At 34.4% G+C, this 14831-nt stretch overlaps 1 protein-coding gene across 1 annotated transcript in view; it reads left to right on the forward strand.

Annotated features, from left to right (window-relative positions):
- LOC148607245 (stromelysin-1-like) overlaps positions 1 to 14831 on the forward strand; it is a 28158-nt gene that overhangs the window by 5036 nt on the left and 8291 nt on the right. The window contains exons 2-7 of the mRNA XM_088545516.1: positions 2812 to 3074; positions 8493 to 8674; positions 10171 to 10269; positions 12514 to 12672; positions 13825 to 14000; positions 14267 to 14411. Of these exons, the coding sequence (XP_088401642.1) occupies positions 2812 to 3074; positions 8493 to 8674; positions 10171 to 10269; positions 12514 to 12672; positions 13825 to 14000; positions 14267 to 14411 (1024 nt within the window). The remainder of the gene's footprint in view (positions 1 to 2811; positions 3075 to 8492; positions 8675 to 10170; positions 10270 to 12513; positions 12673 to 13824; positions 14001 to 14266; positions 14412 to 14831) is intronic.

Raw genomic sequence — 14831 nt, forward strand, 5'->3', positions numbered from 1 at the left:
ATATCTGGCTTGGATTGAGGGGAATAATGAACCCATATTCACGATTTTCCAGTCTAAACACGATCACGCTTTTGGACCTTGGTGTATTGCACATTTACATGTAACTGAAACGTACAAAAGTCATGTACATGTACAAAAATGTATGTGGTCCTCTTGGCGCTTGGTACATGTAACTAAAATATGCAACAGCCACATACATGTGTACAATTCTCTTGCGGAGGTGATTTTTTTAAAGAACATTATGAACTACAGGAATTTTACTCTGTAAAGATATTTCAGTAATAGTAGGAATGTGTCATTCACATCAGTGATTACAGCTATCTTCAGAACCACCGATAGATATGCAAGAAATTCATATAGAAATATTCGATGAGTCAACTGGTTTCTTCATTCCGCATTTGGTTTGTCAATAAAAGTATCGGAAGTCTATTCATCACTTTATGTCGTGTGCATTAGCTGGACAGAAAACTATGTCATGTATTTAATTTGTCTAATTCATTTGAAAAGAAAGGATTTGTGGAAAGTTATTTATCAACTTATGAATATCTTTATCCTAATATAGAGTACACACTGACTTTTATCCCAGTTTCATGGGGACTCTTCCTGTGAGTTTGTATGAAGTTTAAGAGGGGTGGGAATGGGGCTTTGGGTAATGGGCAACGCCCCACCGTCCATCGGAGAGGAATGATAAAGATCAGCAAATATCGTGATCCTCAATAAATGTAAGGAATGAGTGATGCTGTGGCGTCATTGTAGTACAATACAGTAGCGGATCCAGAGATTCTCAAAAGAGGGGCGCCCCGACTGGCCTAAGAGGGGATCCGGATCTGTCAAGACTCAGTGATTTCCTAATACAATCAACTAAATTTTCCGACGTGGAGGGATGGGGGTGGGGGGCTGCTCCCCCGATCCGCCTATGCGTTGTTATACTTTTTTGGATTCTGACAGTTTTCCTTTAGTCTTGGAAAGAACAACATGCCGTGAAACCGGTCTAAACTGAACCTTAAAAAAATCCGAAAAGATTTTTTATTTTAAACTTTTGTAAACCGAATACCTACATCTAAACCGCACAAATTGTAAACTCTAAAACTGAGATCGGTTAAGATAAGAATCATTGTTTACGGCTTTTTTTCAAATATATAGACCTAGGGTAAGGGACATAACTCTTGAAATCATTGATATGTTTGTATCATATTCAATTTCACCAAAGACTTTCAAGCTTTCATTTGAATAAGAATGAAATCAATCGAAGTTACTTTGATGCTTACTTGATGTGTAATTATTCATTCAAATCTGACTGCTCCTGGGAGATAATCCACATTGAAAATCCGGTAGATTCTAATGTATTAGAGTGCCATTTACAGAGTTATCTCCCTTAATTTTTAAATCTACAATGCATTCTATATAATTTATATCTACTAAGAACACGGGCTATATGAAAAACCACATGTTAATTTATGTTTACTATGACATTTCAAACAAAATATCAAAAATAAAAATATGTAGGCTCTTTACCCATGAATTACATTTTGCATGATCCTTAGCTGGAGTCCTACTTAAAAAGTACTTCTCTGACAAAGAAAGAATCAGGCAAAATGCGTATAAGGTATGGGACATGAAAGAAATATGCAAATATTTTATTGTATTATCCAAGTATTTGTACCTCATAACTTCAAGAAATAACCATCAACGTGTTAGTAATATTTGCTTTTATAAGCTATTGACAGGTCAATTTTAGTGCATGTACTATGGAGAAATATCGAGAAATTTTCCCCGCACTTTTTCCCTATATATGCAGTCAAAAAAATATCCACGCCACAAATGCTTCATGATGAATTTAAATAATTTTTTGGTTGTTTTTTTTATTGAATATAGTTAAAGCAAAAGAAAAAAAAAGAACATATTGATGGAAAATGATGACCACCAATATCCTGATTCTTATACAAAATGGTACTTATTTCCCCAAAAGTAATGTGGTATAGATTTTATAACTAATTAGAAACAAATTAAAGGAAGACAATCTACAAAAAATTTGTGAAAGAAAATATACTATACATCCTTCGGTGGCAATAAAAACATAGAAATAAGTTCGAAATCCCGTAATATCTTTCTAGCACCAATAATTACCTGTATTATACACACTCATAAATTCTGTGAGGTCTTCATTACCGTGCCGTGATTTAATCAGTCAAGTTCTAAGCTGGGTGTCAGATCAACTTGTATCATATCTCTGTAACACAACATTGTAGTAAAAAATCTTGATTATGGTGGATTATAAGTGAAGTTTGCTTTACTTGCATTCTAATACATTGGTGGATCGAAGATGATCAGAAATTTCTGATGTGTTTGACAATTTTGTTTTTTTTCGTGTTATGGGGTGGGGGGGGGGGGGTTAAAATTGGCCTCATTATAGCCGGGTCCCTAAATCAGCTCTTGATTGATATGAACTTTCACCAGCGGCCTGATGAAAACATTGTACATGTAGATGGTGTCATAAACATTGACTAAAATGTTGTAAATTTGAATTTGGTAAATTTTGGCTGATTGATAGTACGCATCCTCCCAACTCCAAGTTACAAAAAAAAAAAACAGTTCCTACATTACTTTTGACAAAATGAAAGATTTTAGTCTATTTGATAAGTTACTAAGTGCAAAGTCAAATGAAATTATTTGATGAAGTCGCGTACTACATTGTTAATAATTGGTTTCAAAATAATGACAACTTAGCTTCAAAAATTGTGTACACTGTGAAAAAGGCAAAAAAGAATGTATTTGAGAAAAAATAAAATGTATTTAATTCTCATGTTTCAGGATTACTTTTCGAAATTTGGTTATTTATCGGGTCCATCAAGTGAGACGGGGAACTTGATGAGCAAAGAAGATTTTCCAAAAGCCATAAGGAATTTCCAAAAATTTGCAAACCTTCCAGAGACTGGCGTTTTAGACAAACGGACCCGAGCGAAAATGACACAACCGCGATGTGGTAACAAAGATCCAATAACAGACACTGACGATCGCAGCAAGCGATATGTTTTAGCGCCATCAAAGTGGGATAAATTGCATTTAACATACAGGTACTGCATGTATTTATTTATATATGTTTACTGTCTTTCCTTTCATGTGTATAATGTATAATGTGTACCTAAAATGGGGAGGTAATCGGCACTCCGCTAAAAACAGTTGACAAATACTCATTTTGCACTTCGAATGACCCAGTTTCGGACAAACAAGTGAGGATAAGTAATTGCCCATTAATTGCTGTGTACTATGTGTTAAGCGTAACTGCCTTCACCTTCGCCACTTAATGATGGTTTGATGTCTTGAGAAACTCAAGTGCAGTTTCAAGATTTCCCGTCATTGATAAACCTCAAGCCACGACCACAGACGATTTAACTCGGCAATAGTGGCTGAAGCATCAAACAAAGATTAATATCTTATGTGTACGAAGGAATAAATACATTTACGAAAATACCTCTAATGATGTAATTGCCAGCTTTTCTTTCGTTTGTTCCCCGGAGCGCCCCAAATTAGCAACATGTGGAAGGACACATTCACTTGTTGTGTGAGAAGATTTGGGAAGTAGCTTAAGATAAGCCAATCAGAATCTACGTTAGAGAACGGTTCCACGTGCATAACAAAATCATATGTCTTATGACATATCTAATATTTCACATCGACAACACTGTAGTGTACAGTCATGATTTGTGAGGTGAGACGCGCCATCTTGGTTCTGGGAGTAAAAGAAGCAGACGGAAAGCGTGTTTCTTTGGCGGGGATATTTCAGCAGATAATTTCTCTTGTTTCTGAACCCTTGTTCATCATGTTGTCATGTAGATATGTAACATCACAACCTGGATGAATGAGGGCTCGAAGCAATGAACTTTCAACAAATGTTTGACCGAACGCACGTGCAGAACAAAGGAAAACCCCATCAGATACAATTTCATGGACTTTTTATCAGCAGTTAGCGTGTTTAATGGCCGGGAAAATGGCTACCGTAAATATTTATCTTTCCAAAGTAGATGATAGTTTAATATAATGCTTATCTAACTAACTTCTGAGATTTTCTTTTGTTGTACTAGACGTCTTTTCTTTAGTTTTGACATAGAATTTAGTGTTAATGTTTTTAATTTTAGTGTTTTTCTGTCTATTTTGAAGAGTATTTTTCATGTTCTCTTTGCGTTGAATATGAATACTGGCATATCATCAGTCTTTTGACGTGATAAATAATTTATTGAGGCAATGATGAAAATTTGCACCATTTTCCTCCCATATGAACCCCGAGCACTCGACATACATTTTTGTTGCTACTGTATAAATAAATGAAGAAAACATCTGGAAATGATGAAGCTGAGAACGGTACAAGACTTATGTAGCAGGGGTCACATGGGGATTATGTTTATATAAGTATTTAAAACGCCAATTAGTCTTCATGGGAAGATATTTCTGTTTTCATTTAATTATTACGGAATTGTTTATTATAAACAGGTGGAATTAACGGTATAAAAAAGTCTCAAAGTCATTTAACTCATCGATAATTATTCAATCATTTTAACACGGTGTGACTTAAACAACAAATTCATTAATTATGAAGAAATAACAAATTAGCGGGACGTAAAAAGTTAGAAGATAGAACGTCTCAACTAGTCTAAAGCAAGGTGTTGCATATGTAGTTGCTATATATAAATCCTTGGCTAAAGGTAAAACATTTGGACTCCAATAATTCAAATATAATTTAAATAACCTCCCTCAAAAGGGATTTTATTCATTCCGGAAGTACAATAGAAACCATGACTATTTTTTTCGAGGAGGGTGAATTTTTTCAACTGTTGTGCCAATTTGCCACAAACGTGTAAGTCGTACAGTCCAGTAATAAAAAACGCTATGTTGGAATATTATATTTTGTAAAGAAAAAGTACCTTCCCAAACATTACGTAGACCAAATTAATTTTCGATCTAGTAATAATAACTCGTACAAGTTTATGTAATTTTTTTTATCTAAAAATTTCTATCAACACAAATAAATGAAAAAAATGTTCTACAATATTTATCAGTCTTTGGCTACACCCACTTATGCCTAAGTCTTACCCTATGAAAATGTAAACGGAAAAGTAGATTGAATAACCCATGAATACATGTATATCACTACATTCCTTTACCAACGGCAACTTGAACCATTCCGGTGGTTTCCAATTTTCCGGTTTTACCCTGATGTTACCATTTGTTATACGGATTTTCCTTTTAATTGATCCTTTTGACTAATACCTAGTTTTCAGTTCGATAATTTTGTTACTACCCATCATGTTATTTTCGCCACGTTAAAATTTTAAACAGATTTTTTTCCCGAAAAGACTTCATTGCATTGGACCGTCCCTGGCACTTTTATTCCGAGATATATATTATATAAACACTTGATTTACAATTTAGTGCAAGCAACATACGCCCCACTAAATCACATTCCTTCAAGTAATGGCTTGTTAACCTGAGCAGTTTAAGTCCAAAACTTATTGAAAATAACTTAACACATAAAGCAAGATTAAATCAATGTTCCAAAGTATTTTTTTGTAATATTTGCTGTACTCGTCACGCCTTCTCAGTTATTTTCTGATTCATACCCTCAACAAATATCTTTCAAAAGCGTTTGTTTCTAAGTGCTAAAAATTGTCATTCCAATAAAATTGTATAATTTCATTAGCATCGTCTCAAGGGACGCCTGGTTTTATGTTTCAGTACTCAAATTGTTTTTTATTTTATCAGCTGTACCAGTAATTATTTTCGCTTCATGTAGTATTGCTCAAACAATCTCTGAAAACCATTTCTAGAGCATTAAAACGTATTCCCTGTAAGGACTGATCTCCAGAGCCCATTGTTCAATGCCGCTTCATGCTATCTTATTGGCTAATGTCATAAAGTGGAATTATAACAGAGAAAAAGACAAAGTTGCGTGATTTGAATTAAGAAAACATTTGTTCGTTAATGTTTGGATAGCTATAACATTATCATGTGACTTGGCTTCCCGTAAGAAAAAAAGGGGTATCACACTAAAATACCTTGAATAATTACTCTATAAGATGCCAAAAAGTTTTAAGAACGGTGTATTTAACACAGGTGACCTCAAGACATAATTACTAGGACATTTGCTCTTTTATTTTATTTCCGTTCGCTTGCCTAATAACATCCACACATGGTCACTTACATGTGCTGCACTCATTAAAACTTACGCGGTTTCCTTAGTTTAGACTTTTTGCAGATGCATTGTTCACGTATTTGTCAAATGACAATTCATTTGATATACGATACCCATTCAAAATGGAAAAGGCTTCGGAAGGGTGTGTTCGATTCGTGTCTTTCCCTATTACTGCTCAAATCTGTACCTACTAAAGTATTTTTCGGTTATCAAATGAATTTGCACTTCCGAGTCACACCGGAAGTTTTCTCCAAGATTAATTCACACAAGTAACCGTCTGATGTTACGTTGATATTACACAGAAATAACACCGTAGTGATAAAAATGATAATTCGAAACGATGGTGCGACCTTTTATCTGAAACTATGACATTACGAGTGGTTAGAAGTCATTTAGCGCTCTTTCGTCGGAAATGGTAAAATATGAGTCCTCCGTCGTGGATTTGCATTTCAGTAAGTTTTGGCAAATGTTGTATAATATTTTTTTTTTTGGGGGGGGGGTGTGAAAGTATGTATTGTTTTTGTATGCGTTCAATGGCACTACTGAGATTTCAATTGATTCATAGTAAAACAAAAAATAAACAAAAGTGCTTTGGGCCCTTTAAATGTCGACGGGGCTGGCAATACTTAGAATAAAATAATAAAATTACCAGCCTTTGCGTCGTCAAATACGTAATAATTTAATGCCACGCCATCAGTGGGGCATTCAGGGACGCGTTCGGTGTTGGACCCCTCTTTATTGAAACATCGTTTTAGTTTTTTTACGAAACTTTGGCAAAAATGATAGAATGGAACCCTTGTTCTGGACCCCCTTGCCAAAAAATTTGGTTCTGTGACTGTCACCCCTCAACCCCCTTGCACTGACACTCTTAATTACCAAAAAAAAAAAATAATAATAATAATGCCGTGGTGACTTCCATTGGCTAATAACGATAAACCTTCCTGTTTTAACACTGCAGAATAAAAATCTTTTTTTGTAGTTTTTTTTCCAATCTCTTACTGTTATCGACATTAAAATCCTTATTCATGAATTTTTATTTTCACAAGGAAGTATTTCCTTACTGCTATCTTTTTACTCATCTTCTTTACATAGACATTAAAACCAAGTCAAGTGGCAATTACATGATTTTTGTTCTTAGAACTTGCTAAAACACGGAATCGGGTGATTCACATTCCACGTATACAACAAAGCAAAATTATGGATGAATCATTGATATGACTATATCACTAAAGTTGCTAATCAGTAAAGTTGTTAAGTACTAGCTTTTGTAAGAATCATGCAAAATCTGAAAAATGTGATACACCCCAAAAAAGGCTACATATTTTCATTTTTGTTAATAAGTTGTTTTATATGTCTCTATTGTGAAATGTGTAGTTTTTCATTCCAATCCGTCTGCTCTTAGAAGAGAATCAACATTGAAAATCCAGTAGATTCTATTGCATTTGAGTGTCATTTACAGAATTATTTCCTTTATTTAATTAAATCTACAGTACATTCTATATAATTTTTATATGAAAAACCGAATGTTAATTTCTGTTTACTATGGCAATTCAAACAAATTATCAAAAATAGAAAATAAAAATATGTAGGCTTTTCACCCACGAATCACCTTTTGCATGATTCTTAGCTGGAGTGCTACTTAAAGTCTGATGAACGAATCTAGTTTTTGAAAATAATTCATTTAGATATTGAATAAAATACAATGACCTTTCGATAATGGTCCCATAACATCCATGTTACGCTAATTTGTCATGTCAAATCTGGATGCATGATCGTATGTGTACTAGTACCTAAATGATCCCTCGGGGAAAAAATGTTCTTCGTTGTCGCTTTGAGTGTTTAAAAGGTGCTTTCGTAACTGTTTTCATCAAATACAGCAACTGTTGGATATTTTATGAGGTCCGATTTAGAAAAACCATGAATCAGAGGAAAAAAACAGGATAACCAGTTGATGCAGATGATAAAAAAATAATATTGGCTAAAGGTAGTCCAAATAATTATGCTGTCTTAGAAGGCTAATTTTCATTTTGCTTGGTCGACTCCCTTCGACATCCACGTTATATTGAAAACAAAATGCCCTTGCGAAGGTCATGATTATCTGGACTAACTATAGGCTAAAAGTAGAACATTTTGCCCAAGATATTCAGACTACAATAATTCAAATATTAATTATACAACCCCCAAGAGGGATTTTATTTATTCTGGAAGTAGAATAGCCTTGCCCTTTGCAATAGGAACTCAAAATTGTCCAAGAAACAACGATTATTTTGCTTCTTTTGATCGCCATATTTTTATTTTTTTTCAGAATAACCAATTATACCCCCGATTTACCAAAAAGCATCACGGAAAGGGCCATTAAGGAGGCGTTCGCTGTGTGGGAGGGAGAGACTGACCTCAGGTTCAGCGAGGTCAGCTCTGGTGACGCAGACATCATCATTTTATTCGCCAGACAATATCATCAAGATGGTTATCCATTTGACGGACAAGGTAAAAAGCTAAGTTTTATCTTTCAACAGGCGTCTTAATTTTTAAGGCACCCTGTAATTTACAGAATGGAGTCTTGGAGTGGGGTACGTGATTGGAGTTGTAGAATGGATGCATAGTTACCATTTGATATTGAAAACTATATAAACTGTAAAATTTTACTGTTGGACATTCGTTTGATATTCAGTTCATGTTAATCTAATGCATGTGAATTCTTTATGAATATTACGCGATTGTCAAACGGTAAAATTTTACCGTTTTATATTCAGTTTGATATTGAAAAAAACTTTGATATCGAATAAAGAACACCGAATATCAAACGTACTTGTATAATTAGCGATTACATTAACAACACAAACAGGACTGTTTGACTCTTGATATAGGAGAGTCGTGCGTATGATTACATTACCGACAAATTGTTTTGAGTGTATATCCTACTTAAATCTATTCGAATAGTGATTATCCACTTTTCTCCCTTTTTTTCATTGTACGAATTATCAATTATGGTATGCATTTCTATGCAAATTAAGATCCGCGAACGAGTTCGAAACCTCTTTCACAGAAATTTAGCAGTGGCATTATCAGAGAGATTAATTACATAGATTATCTGTGCCATATATATAATATTGAGGGACATGTAGCAGGTCAAAAAGTGTCCTGTGGAAAGCTTTTATTTGAATTGGATATTTTTATGGTTAAACGCTTTACTATAATTACATGCAATGTAAAAGCATGGATTTACAACAGTTTATAGTGTATCCACCTGCTCCATGAGAACTGGTTTGTTCAACGTCATAGTTTTCCGTTCCTCTTTCTTTTTTATCCTGGACTTGACTTTGAGAGCAATTCGGCAGGTGTTTCTAGAAAACAGAGGACGCTTACCCTGTCGGTGCATCTGGTCTGTGTTCCCAGTTTTTAGTGTAGTCCGAGTTATTCATGTTATTCATTTACTTTTGTTACTTTGTATGTACTATTTTGTTTATTTTATTTTCTTTGTTGAGTGTGTCTGTTTTCCACGTTTGGTCTTTGTCCCTGGATTACATTCTTTTGAATCTCGGTTCTCTTGATTACTCATTCAAATGATGTTTTTACCAGTAATGAATTTCTTTCCATGAATACTAATAATTTCTAATTTTTCGATATATTAAAATGGCTTCGTTCCACATTTTATATCGGATATAATTGGTTCAGCAACAAATACATCATAAAAATAATTATTTTTTTAATACATACAAACTTCTGAGCTCGAAGCTGTGTTAGATTTAAAACATTCTTATACAGCTAATATGAAAATGTTTTTTGTTTAATGCTTTCTTAATCATAATGTGTATATTTGGAATGAAAATGTCTCCCATTCTTGTTAAAAGGGTAGCATATCGTAAAGTTATAAAAGGTGTACTGGCATGTACATATATTTTCGATTTCTCACTTTTTTCTTTTTTTTTTTTTTGCTTGAAATGCATTATAGTGTACAATTATATTCTTTTAAACTCTTTCAGGCCTAGTTTTAGCCCATGCGTTTTTCCCTGGTACCGATAAAGGTGGTGACACCCATTTTGACGACGATGAAGTTTGGACGTACAATTCTGACAAAGATGGTAAGATATTTCAAAGAATCTAACACTGCTGAGATTGTAAGGGAGATAATGAAAAGACGTCAAGTTCTCCAACAAGGCTCTACCGACTTCTAAAAAGGAAATATTACTCTAGGGGGTCTGAAATTTCCTAGTCTTTTATTTTCTGGTGGGATTTGCTTCTTTTTCACACTTTTATAAGACAAATGCAGATCCAAGAGACACATTGTCTTTAAATGTTAAATGCGCATATGTTTTATTTTATTTATTTATTTATTTTTTTTTTTTTTTTTTTGGGGGGGGGAGGTTCCAGAATTTTATTAATGGGTATTTCAGGCTATATCATTTGATTATTTTTGCCAAAATTATTTGTTCAAAATTAAGTAATGTTTTTCTTACTTAGGGATCCGACTCTGAATTCTTACTCGTGGATTCAGACCTGTGTTAAGAATAATAGCACAATGACATCATAAGTATGGTATTAAAAAAAAACTACCAACCGTTCTATACTTTTACGACGAAATTGATGAAATGTATCTTAAACGACAGTTCCTGAATTTGTTTTATATTTTAGGGACCTAAAAAGTTAGTTTGACATGCTGAATCTAAAAGTGTATCAGGAATTTAGGCATTGAAATTAATAAGAACAAATTCAAATTGTTAGGTACTTTGACAGGACAATTACCTGTGTCCGATATCTATGCTGTATCAAATATGAAATTACAAACTAAAGGACAGCTGTATCAATCTCGAATACAGTGTCTATTAGGTAAAAAGTGACCCAACTATTTATGGGTCAGCGACTACGGTCGCATCAAACTGCGCCATGCGAAATACTCTATTCAACAGTGAATATTTGTTATGTCGTAAAAGTTCTCTGTAGTCTGTTTTATATCATACAGTAGAAAGACGTACTATGTTAAGTCTCTGCGATAACTTGGTATGCGATGATATTGTAGGAGGAATTTAGAGTAAACGCAAACATGGGTTGATTGCCAACAACAATTAAACCAGATGGAATAATGGGTTGAGATTATGACACCAAATTATACGACTCTTCATTACTACTTCAGCTACTGTGAAACCTTTAGAAACCTAGCTTTGAGTAAACCTGAAACTTTATGCTGTCTTACGCACCAGTCCTAAAGTCCCTTTATAGGAATACCTTTTCATACCCGAGGCAACGATGTTGAGGAGGGTATAATGTTTTGACGTGTTCGTAAGTCCGTCCGTCCGCCCTTCTGGCAGTCCTCTTATTGTTATCGCAACTACTTGTAAAGTACAGAAATATCACGAAACTTGGCATGTAGTACATAAGATGTATTTTTTGCCAGGAAATTGTTTTGGAGTTATATCTTTGAACTTAGTTTCTCGAAGTACATGACAGGAGCAACTTGTCATCGCAGCTTATGAAATTTAGTGCATGTAAACATAAAAGGTTGATTAATGTAATAGTTGTATAACGAATGTTGCGTCGTCAATAAAATCTTGAGTGCTAAATTATTGGCGAAAAAAATGGTCGTTTTAAATACAATTTATGACCATGACGTAATACAACCCCATTCTTATCATTTCCATATAATATAAATAGATAAAACAACTACTAAAAGAAGCACCAATTGAAATTTTATTTTCTGTTAATGAGCGACCAGGAATATTGATGAACTATTGCGGAAATTCTTGTTTTTCTAAATAGTGACGTAATTTGGTACCACAACTGTTTAACAAATCAATAATTTACCCGATCGTCTGCTGAAAAAAAAACGTGGCAGGAACACCTTGATGATATTACCTGTTCTATCCACGTGGTTTCAGGTGCGCCCGCCAGAAATCACTGGCTCTGAATCAGATAAAGCGGAAGTGATTTGGCACCGTCTATTGTAATTAAATTGACAGATAAAAAATAAAGGAAACTCAAAGAAAACAAATGACTTTTGATGAATAAGTTATAATCGAGCTGTTGAAATATAATGTAATATTTGCCAGATCCGAACCCTTTGTTTCGATGAGAGTAATATTCAGACAGTTAAAGTCATTTTTAAACTGCCGTTTAATGTAAGAAAACCTCACTGTCATGAGTTTAGCAATAAAAAAAAACAAACAAAAACAAAAACAAAAACAAAAACATTTGACAAATGTAAAAAAAAAAGACAAGAAAACTGGCAGAAAACAGAAATTTGAATAGTGACTCAAGCTTGAGTGTTCTAAGTCTGGTGATCATGCTTTGACTGCACGCCTTATTACCATGATATCGTGTTTCTGTTTCAGGTGTCGATATTTTCATGGTAGCTGCACATGAGTTCGGTCATGCCCTCGGTTTGAGTCACAGTAACAAACCTGGCGCACTCATGTACCCTTGGTATCAGGGATATGTCAAAGATTTTAAGCTTCCATATGACGATGTCCTGGGCATACAGACCCTTTACGGTAATCTTCGATTGTGGTCGTGACTATCAGGCGTTGCATGCATTTTCAGTAAAATAGTTACGATTGTTTCCATTTATTACGAGTGAAGACGATTGAGTTATCTTCTCATTGATATATTTTTATATTTGTTTTGTACATGTATTTTTTTGCCGGCATAACTCTTCCTATTGCTGGTCTGACATTACGTATGGAATGTGTCTAAGATTATTTAAATTTTTACATTATTTACGACTGGGAGTGGGTACCAGTTTTGCCAAGTAAGATATATCTGTTTTTTATAGAACAAATTCGAAACTCGAAATGTAATAAATTGAATAGAACTCATTATATAAAGATGCGTCAAAAACGATTCATCATAGGATTTCGTCAAAGATCCGGACATATATTATTACATTATTTAAGACTCGCTACTGTATATAGATATTCAAATTCGTCACATATGTATGTATTCGGTACATAAGTACGAATATATTTCAAGACATCCATTCTTTATTATACAAAAAATGAAATGAAGATAAAGCCGATGGCAATTGGTGCACATCATCGTATATGAAAATCGAATTAGCAAAAACATAAGATCTCACAACTTCATCTTGTCAATGCGAACGGTTATGCCATCTAACTTCAATGTAATAAGTATTTTGAATAATTTTGAGTATCATCCTTTGCACAAACTCAGGAAAATCTTATGGTATGCAGTGGCGCATTCAGGGGAGGGTGCAGGGGGTTGGCACCACTTTTTATTGTAAATTTTGTCATTTTCATGTGTAAAATTGACAAAAAATGGTAAATAATGTCCTAGCAGAATCAGGCTGGCAACCTTCCAGTCCTTTTTAAAGTGTCTGGGCCCGCCCCTGGTACATGTATGTGTTACTTCGAACAAGTCTTCCTTTATTTTCATTGACCCTGAAATAACCGGTACACTATAAAACAGCACAACTGACATCTGTGAAAGAGACCTAGCTTATGCGTTGTTGACTATTTGAGAATGAATGCAAAATGTCAACTACTTCAATTAATTCCAAAATTTAGTTGAGGGGCTTTTAAGATATTTACCGACATGTCACAAACAAAAGGGAAAACTGAGCCACACTTCAAATAGTGTATATATTATTTCATAAGCGTACTGATGTACAGGGTATCTTTTCACAGGCGGCCGATCTGGTAAAAACCCACCAAGGACCCTCCCACCTCGCCCCATACCCACGACGACCCTGAGACCTCTTGAACCTGAAAGACCACGTGTTGATGGCACAATCAACCCGTGTGAACACGTGTTCGAGGCAATATCTGTGTTACGGTCTGAAGTTTTCCTTTTCATGGGACCAGTAAGTTAATTTACAAATTTAAACCAAACTCTTTTTTATATATCTATAACAAGATAGATTTATATCACTTCTGAAAACACACGTTTTCAAAATGTGTATAGTCAAAGGATATTTACAATTTAATATTGTTTTGTCGAAATTAAAAAGACATCACATATCTGTAAGTCATATTCAAGCCATTTTTTTGCGACTCGGTTTTATATTGTTCTTATATGAGAAATCGTGCAGATTTTACTAAATCTGTAATTTTCCCAATAACATTTCAGCATTTCTGGCGGTTAGACTCCCGTGGTATAATCAATGGCAAGCCAACAGCTATACATTCCTTTTGGTATAACTTTCCCAAGACCGTTGATCACATTGACGCAGTTTTCGAACGGAAGACAGACGGAAAAATCATCTTCTTTATAGGTAAGGTGTATCATATAGTTAGGATATCCTGAACGTCTTTGTTTCAGGAAGACAGCATGCGAGTAAGGCTAGTTTTGTCAAGGCCTTAACAGAGTCATTTTTTACTTGAAGGTCAATGAGACCGGTAGATTGTATGTTGTGGTAAACACTTGCTATATACTTAGTAATACACGAATGCTTTGCCTTATTTGGAAATATTGTATGATCTTACGAGAAAAGCAGTTGTTGTGATGTCCGAGGTAAAGGTTCATATATTTGTTTTTTGTCCGTTCAATCATTTGTTTAAATACTTCATGAGTCTGATTGGACCTACAATACATGTAGTATATATTTAACACTGGATCGTGATATTGATCAGAATTCGCTTAATAAAAAAATCTCAAGAAGAAATCACAAGAAGTAGAACAACATGTGCTTAAA

This window comes from Perna viridis, chromosome 9 (assembly GCF_037379345.1).
Source record: "Perna viridis isolate PV_CMFRI_1.1 ecotype Kerala chromosome 9, ASM3737934v1, whole genome shotgun sequence".
Lineage (NCBI taxonomy): Eukaryota > Metazoa > Mollusca > Bivalvia > Mytilida > Mytilidae > Perna > Perna viridis.